The 11,455-nt window shown below is 37.1% G+C and overlaps 1 protein-coding gene across 2 annotated transcripts in view; it reads left to right on the top strand.

The window, feature by feature from the left end:
* AGPS (alkylglycerone phosphate synthase) overlaps positions 1-11,455 on the top strand; it is a 184,428-nt gene that overhangs the window by 149,174 nt on the left and 23,799 nt on the right. For both annotated transcript variants that reach the window (XM_006866676.1, XM_006866677.1), the window contains exons 18-19: positions 8,314-8,413; positions 11,344-11,401. In XM_006866676.1, coding sequence (XP_006866738.1) covers positions 8,314-8,413; positions 11,344-11,401 — 158 coding nt within the window. The remainder of the gene's footprint in view (positions 1-8,313; positions 8,414-11,343; positions 11,402-11,455) is intronic.

Consider the following 11,455-nt stretch of genomic DNA (forward strand, 5'->3'; position numbering starts at 1 on the left):
ATGATCTGTGTGCTGCGTAGTAGAGCCCTCTGGGGGTAGGGGTGGGGTGTCTACTCCTTAGGCACCCCCTCTAGTCACCTGAATGGAGGTGTGCAGACAGCGAGAGACTGATGAACAGATACCAAAAAAAAAAGCATGTCCACACTTTTATCTCCACGGTTCTGTCAGGTGTCCGTGGCTGCTCTCATCCTTCCCCCGTTTGGTCTCTCCCAAGATGGTGACACCGTGAACAACTGAGCATCTTGAATAAAAAAGCAATGGATTTCTTGCTTCTGCTACAAATTCCCCTAGTTGTAAGCCTTCCAAGCTTCTAAATATTCCTTCATATGTGGTCCAGAGTTCTAGCATCATCCCCTGAGTCTGCTTCGTCCTGGATTCTCTGTTGTTGCTGACAGAGCTCCTCACTGCACTTCTACCCTCTCTGCTATCCTGTTTGTTCTCCTGCCTTCTTTTTATTTTGACATAGCATGTTGATTTCTGTATATTTGCTTTGGTGGTTGTGGTGGTGGTGGTTATGTGCCGTGGAGTCAGTTCTGACTCATAGCGACCCTGCACAAGGTTTCCGAGGCTGTAAATCTTTATGGGAGCAGAAAGCCTCATCTTTCTCCTGTGGAGCGGCTGATAGTTTCGAACTGCTGACCTTAAGGTTAGCAGCCTGATTTCATAACCACTATGCTACCATAGCTCCTTGCATTTGCTTTACAAGACTGAAATATATTTATTCTCTTTTAAAAATTGGTATCTCATCTGTGGTTTATTCTTTTCTTTCTCTACATTCTTTCATCATGTACTTCCCTACTTACTGCTGTGTTAGATTCCTTTGTTCTGTTGCACCCATTGATATGGGTATCTTTTTTTTTTAAGTACACAGCTCAATGATTTCTTTATTTAAGTAATAGTTTGGTTTGTTTTAGATAAAAGTTTACAGTAAATTAGGTCCCCCTGTAACAATTTTTATGCAGTTGCTTTTTGTCATCAATTTAGTTTTTGCAATGTGCCAACATTCACATTATTTCCATTCTCTTTGTTCTGTTTCCATTCATCTAGCTTTGCTTCTCCTCCTTGCCTTCTCTTCTTTGCTATGAGTAAATGTTGACTGTACAATCTCATTGTGTAAGGGAGCGCATTGCACACAGTGATACTGTTTCTTTTACACATCAGTCTGTTATTTGGCTGAAAGATGAACCTGTAGAAATAGCTTTAATACCACAGTCACACATTATTTTAGGCCAGTAACCTCAGGAATTCCTCTAATGTCTATTGGCCTGTTTTTTTAATTTTAGGAATTTTAGTTTTTTTCTATAATTTTCTTCCCTTCTATCCAGGACCTTCTCTTGTGTGGTGTCAGACCCTAGACACTACTCACCAAACTAGGATGTAGAACATTAGTATTTTAATTAGATTATGCCAATTTACTAAGTGTCCCCCAAGACTATGGTCCCAAGCCATTAAACCCAATAAACCAGTGCCACAAATTAATTGGCTGTGCCTAGGAAGCCTCTGTTTCTGTGACCCTTTTTTGGCTTGTTATATATTTGGACATATATACAGCACATAAAAGGGACGGGTACCAGTTAGAATTTGGTAAATTATGCTTCTGTGGAGTAAGAAAGTAAAATTATAGCATGAAGTATAAGGAAAGTATTTTTCCTGAGCCTTAGTTGTTTATTTCAATTCAGAAGAGTCTCCATGAAAATAGTCTCTCTAGTGTCTGTGGGTATGAAGAACATTGCAGATACCACCAAGTCACCTGTGTGTATTTAACATGTTTTCAAACAGGTACATCGGGAGTGTAGAGTCAGAGAATGTAAAGGCTAAAAATGGGTATTTGAGTTATCTGGAACAAGGGAAAATAGGGACTTTGTTTTGTATAAAAAAAAGGCTCCTAACTTAGTAAAGCTAATGACAGCAAATCACTTTGTGAGAGCCTTTCTAAATGATGGTATAAGAATATACATTTTGTTTGTTTGTTTTGTTTTCAATTTGGAATATGTTTAAAAGTCCTTGAAGTCTAAGAAAAAGAAAAAAAAAATTGTGTTGACCAAAATTGATACTTTGTCCTGTCTTCTGTGAACAGTTCAGTCTGTCAGGTCTTTTATTATAATACTGAAAGCAAATCCGGCCTCATATTTCACAAGTTCTTTGTAAGCAGTGAAGTTTGAAACATTTTAGATATGTTAAGAAATTTATTTCCTTTATTTTATCAAATAGCAAGTTTTTGTGTTTGTTTTACATTTTTTATTGTGATTTGGCTGAGAGTTTACAGAGTAAATTGGTTTTACATTAAGTAATTCATATATATTTTGTTTTATGACATTGGTTGCTATCTCTGCAATGTAACAGCACTCATTCCACTTTCTCCCTGTGTTTACTGTTTCCATTTATTCTTCTTTCCTATTTCTTCTCACCTTCTGAGCTTTATCCCTGGATACATACTGTCCTTTTGGTCCCACGTGGTTGGTTGCTCTGAGGAGTACATACCTTGCCTATTCTTTGCCTCAAAGTTGAACCACAAGAATGGATTCATTTCCAGGCTTGAAGAATGATGAAGGTCCAGTGTTTGGGATGCCACTAGTCTCTTTCAGACTAGTAAGCCTGGTCTATTTTATGATTTTTCGTTTTTTCCATATTTTTTTATATATTTCTCTTTAGAAAAAATGGATGTGATGCCCTTTAGAGTGGTTGGCAATGTAGCTGGGCACCATTTAGTTCTACTGGTCTTAGGGTCATGGAGGCTGAGGTTTGTGTGGTCCCAGACACTACTTACCAAAGGGGAACTTTTGAGGAACGATGGTGTAACTGTAGACTGTTATGACCTTTATGCCTCCCTCAAAGAAGTTTTCATAACTTCACTCCCTGCATACTCTGCTATATTCATGAATATACTTTCAGCTTGTATTAATACCTATGGATGTAGAACTGTCCTCTCTAAAAATTATCTGTATGTGTGGGTGTAGTCCCATTCACCTTCCCATATCTGTTCAGCTTGCTTTGTCTGTTGACAATTTAATAGACTTCTTTTTTTTTTTTAAACCACCACTCTTTCCCTCCTTGTGCCCCTATTCAGCATTTACTAAGAACCTTTTTCCAAGTTATGAAAATATCATTATGATAAATCACAACTGAAAATGATTGGAAAGCAAAATATTTGCCTTATAGCACATTCTGTGATAACACTTAAATCTTGGTTCTCCAGAAGATGCTCATGAGGCCTAAGAATCTTCATTTTATATGTTGTTGTTAAGTGCCGTCGAGTTAATTCAGAATGATAGCAACCCACTATAGGGTTCCCAAGAAGCAGCAGGTGAGCTTGAACCACTGACCTTACAGTTCAAATGACTTTGCAGTTTGATGCATTAGACCACAGTGCCACACTACGATTCCTCATTTTATATAGGTAGATAGAATTAGTTTACTTAAACTGAATTGACCAGATGTCATATATATTAAAGGAGCTTTGGTAGTGTAGGGCTTACGAGTCAGGCTGCAAACCTCGAAGGTTAGCAGTTCAAAACTAGCATCTGTTCCACAGGAGAAAGATGAGGCTTTCTACACCCATAAAAATTTACAGCCTTGGAAGCGCTATGCAGGGTCGCTATGTGTTAGAACCAACTCCACAGCAGGCACATAACTACCACCACCACCATATACATTAAGTAGCTTTTCTTTTTTTAAGAGTGACTTTTTCATAAGAGAGATAAGATCAGATTCTGTGATCATCTTAAAAAATCAGAAATTATGATTGTGCAAAGTCTTGTTATTTAATTGGCTATATAATTAGGTATTTTAAATGTGATTTTTTAGAAAGCTTCTATCTGATTAAACTAACATTTAGAGTTAAATTTTAATTTAGTTTGATTTGAGGTACTGAGTAGTGAACAAGGAGATTATTTTGTCTTGAATATAACTGTTGAAAGAATGAAATATTGTTTTTAAACTAGATTTTAAAAAGCTATTTCAAAATTAATTGAAAATCAGTATAGTTCTAATTGAAATCAAAGATCCAAAGGCAGTTAATTCACCTGTGGACTCTATTTCTTGAGTTCATTTGCTTCCTTTGTATGCATTAAAATGTACTTGATATACTAGGATAAAAATGCCAACTAAGTTTTCTGAGGAGCTTATGTGAGAAGGATTTCCTAGTCATTGAGTATAAAGTACTCCAAAAAAAATGTAAAACTCACAAAACTTTTAGAAATTAAAGAACAGTATCGGAGTACTGGTGAGGCATCGTAGGATAAGCGCTGGACTGCTAACTAAATGCTTAGTAGCTCAAACCCACCAGCAACTCCTGGGAAGCCCTATATGTGAGTCAGAACTTACTCAACCCGCTTAACAGTTATGACTCGTTTGTCAGGCACTTGTCCAGATGATCTTGGAGGAGGTTAGTTTTTAAGTGTCTTTAGTGATGTTGTTGTTGTTAAGTGCCGTTGAGTCAGTTCCAACCCATAGCAACCCTGTATAGGGTTTCCAAGGAGTGACTGGTGAGCTTGAACCACCGACCTTGCAGTTCAAACGGCTTTGCAGTCTGGCGCATTAACCCACAGCGCCACACCAGGACTCCTTTAGTGATAGAATTTATTTAAAGATATTAATTCGGAGTCAGTTTCTCAAACAGAAGCTTTTCACAGTGCTTTTCATTACTTAGTCTTTGTCTGCAACACTCATTCAGCAAGTTCCATCAAACTGTTGTCAATTTAGTAACCTGCTTATCTACTGAAAACTGAACTGTACTGGATTTGTTGGAAGGTGGCAATATCCTATTACTATTTAGTTACATTTTCTGTTTATTGATCTTAATGATGCTTTTATCACTCACCTAATTTATTCATCTTTCAAATTTCATTTGAATTTGGATCTGCCTGATAGTAGAGCCATCCCAGGTGAATGATTCTCCTGTTTTCTTCAGCTTTGTAAATCTGATATTTAAAATGTAAACATCGAAGGGGCCTTTTTTATGAGTGTGAATTAGCCCTAGAAGAGCAGTGCAGCTGCCAAATTGACAGTAGCATTGTTAAACAGCTCATTGCTTCTGTTCCGAGGCACCTAACATTTGGCCTAAAAGGCTGTTAAAGTTTTAGAGTACATTCTATCTGTATTGTGTAGTAAAATGAATATTTCCTTTGTATTTGCTCCTTCTGTTAAATTAAATTCTTTGTGGGAACCTCAGTAAATTGGATTTGGAGATTTGACTATGTTTACTTTAATTGTTTTTTAAGTGCCTCATCTGATTGCATTCTTATAGCCTAGATATATCTGCTTATTGATTTAATAATCTTACATTCTTGATAGCTTTCATATATACACATATAACATGCACATATTTGAGGTCTGTGGTGTCTAACTTTTGGAGATACTGTTTCAAGGCCAGGTCACTGCATTTGATCTGATCACTCATTTTGTCTCCAGAATTCATACCACTTAATAATGCAGACTTTCTGAAGATGCTAAACTGTATGCAGTCTGATCATTTTTGGCATTTGACCATTTCTTATATTTCTGAGTTTTAAAAATTCTCATATTTATTTCTGTTAACTTTGAGGAAGAAAGACTTACAACCCAGTTTCATTTAGTCTATGTTGGTGCTGATTTTAACTGCACTATACTCAATAATATTTTTTAAATTTTCTTCTGCTGCAGATGGGGTGTTGTTTATTTCAGGCCAGTTAAGGAGACATTTACATTGTTTTAAAATATTTAAAAACTTTTTGGGGATAGTAATTTGGACTTGTAAAAATGCTAAAAAAAAAGCTACAAAGAGTCTTCATATACTCTTTACCCAGGCTTTCCCAGATGTTAACATCTTACACATCTATGGTATGATAATCAAAACCAAAAAACTAATATTTACAATATTATTAACTATTCTACAAACCTTATTTAAAATTTCCCATTTGCCTCACTAATGTTCTTGTTTTCCTTCAGGGTCCAATTCCTGGATCACATAATACTTTTAATTATTCTGGCTCATTTCTCTATCTGCTCCCAATCTAGGATGAGTTCTTCATTTTTCTTTTTCATGATATTGACATTAAAAAAAATACTGGGCAGTTACTTTGTAAAATGTTCTTCAGTGTGTTTATTAACTGTTTCCTTGTGATTGAATTTGTGTATATGGTTTGGAAAGAGTAACACAGAAATGATGTGTGTTCTTGGTGCATCATATTAGAATATGATGCACCTTCTAAGGTACATCATGCTGATATGTCTAATTACTGATGATACTAATTTGCATAACCAGGCTTCTCCACTTTAATGGTAACTTTTCCACCCTCATCCTACACTGTGCTTTATAAATACCTTTTTGTTGTTATTGTTATGTGTCATCGAGTCAGTTGTAACTTATAGTGACCCTCTGTAGAGTTTCTGAGGAGTGGCTGGTGGGTTTGAATGACTGACCGTAGTAAGTATCTTGTTATTGTTGTTAAGTGCCACTGAGTCGCTTCTAACTCCTAATGACCCTGTATAGGGTTTCTGAGTAGCAGCTGGTAGGTTTGAATTGCCAACCTTGTGGTTCACAGTCCATTGCTTCTAGTGCTTTTAAATTGCTGTATAGAAAAAAAAATGTTACTGAAATAGGCAGCCCCCCCAGATTATGTAAGAGTTCCATTCCTAAATTTGTCTTCAGGTCGAATTTGTTACATAAGTTGGAACAGTTAGGTACAATATGTTAGTCAAATGTTTAACTTTTTATATAGTATATGTTGTTGCTGTTAAGTGCTGTCGAGTCGGTTCCGACCCAAAGCAATCTTGTATAGGGTTTCCAAGGAGCAGCTGGTGAGCTTGAACAGCCGACCTTGCAGTTCAAACAGCTTTGCAATATGGTGCATTAACCCACAGTGCCACACCCAGGATACCTTTTTATACATTAAAAATTCAAAGAAACACTTCTGTGTACCCCACAGAATCTTTAACATGATAATACAGCAATAATAATAATTCTGGATGCACATTCTAAAGTAGTGCCTATTTGTAATTATGAACCATTCTATGTACCTTGAATTTTCAATATAAGTTTTATGGTGGTTTGTAACTTGGGGTTGTATGCAAGTCAGATGCTCGTAACTCTGGTACTACCTGTTTTTCTGTTACAGTCATTTATTTTATAAATTACAGGGATTCCAACTTGGGTGATTTACTTTTTTCTGCTCCAAATGTTTTAAAGTTCTTGAGCTTGGAGAATCTGAACAAATGGCAAGTTTGTAGTATTATTGCTAGAGCACTTAAACGTAGTTTGAAGGAGGTTTCAATTGCCCACATTTTATCAATATTCATGTCAAGCCTTTTTTCCAACAATGATGGGGCTAACATTGCTTCCCTCAAAGAGTCAATTGTCATGGAGTCAAATCTGACTCATGACACCCCATATATGTCTGAGTAGGCGTGTACTCCATAGGGTTTTCAGTGGGTGATTTTTTGGAAGTAGATTGCCAAACCTTTCTTCAAAGCTTCTTCTTGATATACTCAGATCTTCCACACCTTTGGTTAGTAGCCAAGTGGATTAATGGTTTGTACCTCCCAGGTTCTCCCCTCAAAGGGCAAGCATTTTGTGCTATGTGTGTTTACTGGGGAAGTACAGAAAAGAGTTGATGTCACTTTCCTTGGCTGGAAAACATGTTTTTGTACTTAATAACATCATACTATTTGTCATATGAATATGTCTCAAATGCTGTCTCATACCAGTTACACAGAGAACTAATTATACATAAAATTAGTTGAATAAAGATAAAATTACAACATTACTTTAATTGTCAGTATATGATTTAATTCTTCCCAGTTTACTGCTGTGTTTTGTTAAAATGCATTCTTTTTTACTGGTAGGTTGTAATTTTGTTTTGATTTTGCAATTTAAAACTCTTGATATTTTATCTAATTATTTTCTAAGTGTTTTCACACATGCTGCCAATAATGTCATTGATTCCAGGTAATAAACAATTTTGATAAGGTCAGGAAAAAATGGCAGCATTGCTGATAAAATGTGTAATTATAAAAAATTTTTCCCAGTAGGCAATGGCATTAAACAGACAAAAGAATGATGAAATATATGCCTATAATAGTGACTAAAATTGAATTTACTTTTATGAAAGTACAGTCTTTTTGTTTACCACTGCATCCTTGGTTCACTTGTTTTGAATGCACTTCTAAAAGAAATGTCCAGCCTACAGTCATTTAGGAGAGAAGGAGACTGGGTAGAGAAAGAGATTATAGCTTGAGCAAATCATTTAGATGATTTTACCTTTAAGATTCTAGATGTTAAATCTGATTTCACTTAAGTTAAATCCCCTGTGGGTATTTTGTCTGTTTGTTTTTTAGGGTGACACAGACTTATGATGCAGGTGCATGTATCTACTTCTATTTTGCCTTTAACTACAGGGGAATTAGTGACCCACTGGCTGTGTTTGAACAAACGGAGGTAATTGTGCATATATGCATAGAGCTCTTACATTCTTTTATTAATTGACATAAACTTGTACTATTGATGTTTGAATTTTAGTTTGTTTCTCTTTGATTACAGATGTTTAGTCTGGCTGCTACCCCATAGAAATAAGAAGCATGTTGTACTGGCTTGCATTCGGAATTATGGGTTTTAAAATATCTACTACAGCTGTAGCCAGTGACTTTTGATTATTACTTACTGCACCTAATAGCTGATTAAATAACAGAACTATATGAATCCTTGATTATCATTTTGGCAGCCCAGCCATCTCCAGGTGTTGATTATAGTTGAGGTCAACAGCTCTAATGCTGTAATATCATTATTCTACCTTATAAATCTTTTGTTTGCTAAAATTGTGTATAGGCCATTGATGTTCATTTGCAGTCTCTACTACTTTTCCAAAATGGTCTTGAACTGCTAACTTTTATAAAGCCATCTATTGGTGGCCCATGTTTCTCATTACAAGTATGCCTAATATTGAAACAGACTAGACTCTGCAGTAATCAGAGCAGACCCATAGGAGACCAAGGTTTGTGTCATGATGTTTCCCTCCGTTGAATGCCTATCAAAGATAGTTCTGCAATATGGCTTTAGTGGCGTAGTTTTATACCTAAAGAAGAGATGGTGTTTGACCCCATCTACTAGCTGTTCCGCAGGAGAAAGATGAGTCTTTCTGCTCCCGTAAAGATTTACAGCCTCGAAAACCCTGTACAGGGTCACTATGAGTCGGAACCGACTCCACGGCACATAACAACAACAATTCCTTCCCCCAAGGAGCTCTGGTAGCATAGTGGTTACTAATTGAGCTGCGAACCTTAAAGATCAGCAGTTAGAAATTACCAGCCGCTCCGTGGGAGAAAGATGAGGCTTTCTGCTTCTGTAAAGATTTACAGCCTCAGAAGCCCTGTACTGGGTCGCTATGGGTCGGAACCGACTCGATGGCACATAACAACAACAACATTCCTTCCACACTATTTTACATTTTTTTCCCTGAGGTAAAATTGAAATACAGTAGACTGCACATATTTAAAGTAAGTAGTTTGATAAGTTTTGACTTGTGTATAATTGTGAAGCCATCACCCAAATCAAAATAGTGAACATATATATTCATTATCCCCCAAAGTTTGAGTATTTCCCCATCACCTTTGCCTTTCAGTATTTTGATGCTCTGCTCTGGCTACCCAAAAGTGAAATGCCTTCCCTTTTCTCAGTCCAGACTGCCATTCTACAAGTGCTACTGACCTCAAGTAATTCTTGCTATGATTATTTAAGAAAATATATTAGAAAACAGACTCTTAAATCAGGGTCCTAGTTTATTTCATGATACACTGGAAAACCCTAGATTGTAACTGATGAGAGTTCATATAGATCAGTTAATTAACCTATAAGATTTCTTAGAATTCTGGTGTGGCACTGCAGGATAATGCACTAGACCACAAGGTCGGTTTGAACACAAAGATCTACTGTTCAGATCCACCAGCCACTCCTTGGAAACCTTATACAGGGTTGCAATGAGTTAAAACTGACCTGATGGCCCTTCACAACAACATTAGAGTTCTTATAGATAATTGCAATGAGGAGTAACCTTTCTGTTCCAACTGGACCCTCTCCTCCCCTGACCTAACTCCTGATGGCTTTCACACATCTGAGTAATTCTGAGTTGTTCAAGTCACTTTAGATATTCCACCTCATGACTTATTATATCTAGAACTGACGAGAACTTTGTCCCAAGACACTGTCCTTAGACATTCCCCATAAGGACTTCTTTGGCTGATCCCTGATAGCTTTGTAAGTAATCCTGACTCTGATACCCCTTGTATAATGTTGGGTGAATAATTTTACCTATCTGGGTTAAGGCACTGGACTGCAAGGTCAATTTGAGCTGCAAGGTCGGTGGTTCAAGTTCACCGGCTGCTCCTTGGACACCCTATACAGGGGTCACTATGAGTTGGAACAGACTCAATGGTACTTAACAACAACCACCTTAATTTTACTTAACTGTGAAATGGGCATAATTACAATTATGCCAAAAGGTTGTAGTGAAGGAGATGAGATGCTGCAGCAACATTGCTTGACACTCTTCTGGGCTACATTAGGTAGTCAGTGAATGTTAGCCTCTTTTACTTGGTACAGTGAGAAGTTTACTCCACATTCACAGAACTTTTGTGTGTTTAAGTTAGTATTGCTGGTGATCTGATGCACATGTCTTTTTGCCAACCTTTTTTTTTATCTCCTGAGTTTTAAAGTAGTCTTTGTAGACCTTGTGATTATTTACTTGAGAAAAACTTATAAAATTTGGTTGCATGCATTTGACCTATTGTTGTTAAGTGCCATTGAGTGGGTTCCGATTCCTAGTGACCCTGTATGAGGTTTCTGAGGAGTGGCTGGTAGGTTCAACTGCCTAAGAGGAAAAATAGGCTTCTTATTTATTGATTAAGGAGTCCTCGTAGCGTGGCAGATTGCATATTGGACTGCTAACCACAAGGTCAGCAGTTCAAATCCATCAACTGCTCCTCAGGGGTAAGGTGAGATTTCCTGCTCTGTAAAGATTTCCAGCCTTGGGGACCCTATCTATAGTGGTGGTGGTTGTATGCCATCGAATTGGTTCTGACTCATAAAGAGATCATCCTCTATAGGGTTTCCCAAGGTTATAAATCTTTACGGGAGCAGAAAGCCTCATCTTTCTCCTGTAGAGTGACTGGTAGATTTAAACGACTGACTTTGCAGTTAGCAGCCCTGTTCATAATCCACTTCAATACCAGAGCTCCTTTGGAAACCCTGTGTGCAGAGTCACTATTACTCAATGGCACATAGCAGCAGCCAGCAGTTTATTTGTTTAACAAGGATCTTACTCTCACTCCAGAATGAAATTTAGCAATTGTTTGTTGTGTTGTTTCCAAATACAGGCAGCTGCTAGAGAAGAAATCCTTGCGAATGGAGGGAGCCTGTCACATCACCATGGAGGTATCATTATTATTTTTAATGTTTTATTGTGAATTATATGGTAGTTTACATGAG

The sequence above is a fragment of the Chrysochloris asiatica genome, unplaced genomic scaffold (assembly GCF_000296735.1).
Source record: "Chrysochloris asiatica unplaced genomic scaffold, ChrAsi1.0 scaffold00094, whole genome shotgun sequence".
Classification (NCBI taxonomy): Eukaryota; Metazoa; Chordata; class Mammalia; order Afrosoricida; family Chrysochloridae; genus Chrysochloris; species Chrysochloris asiatica.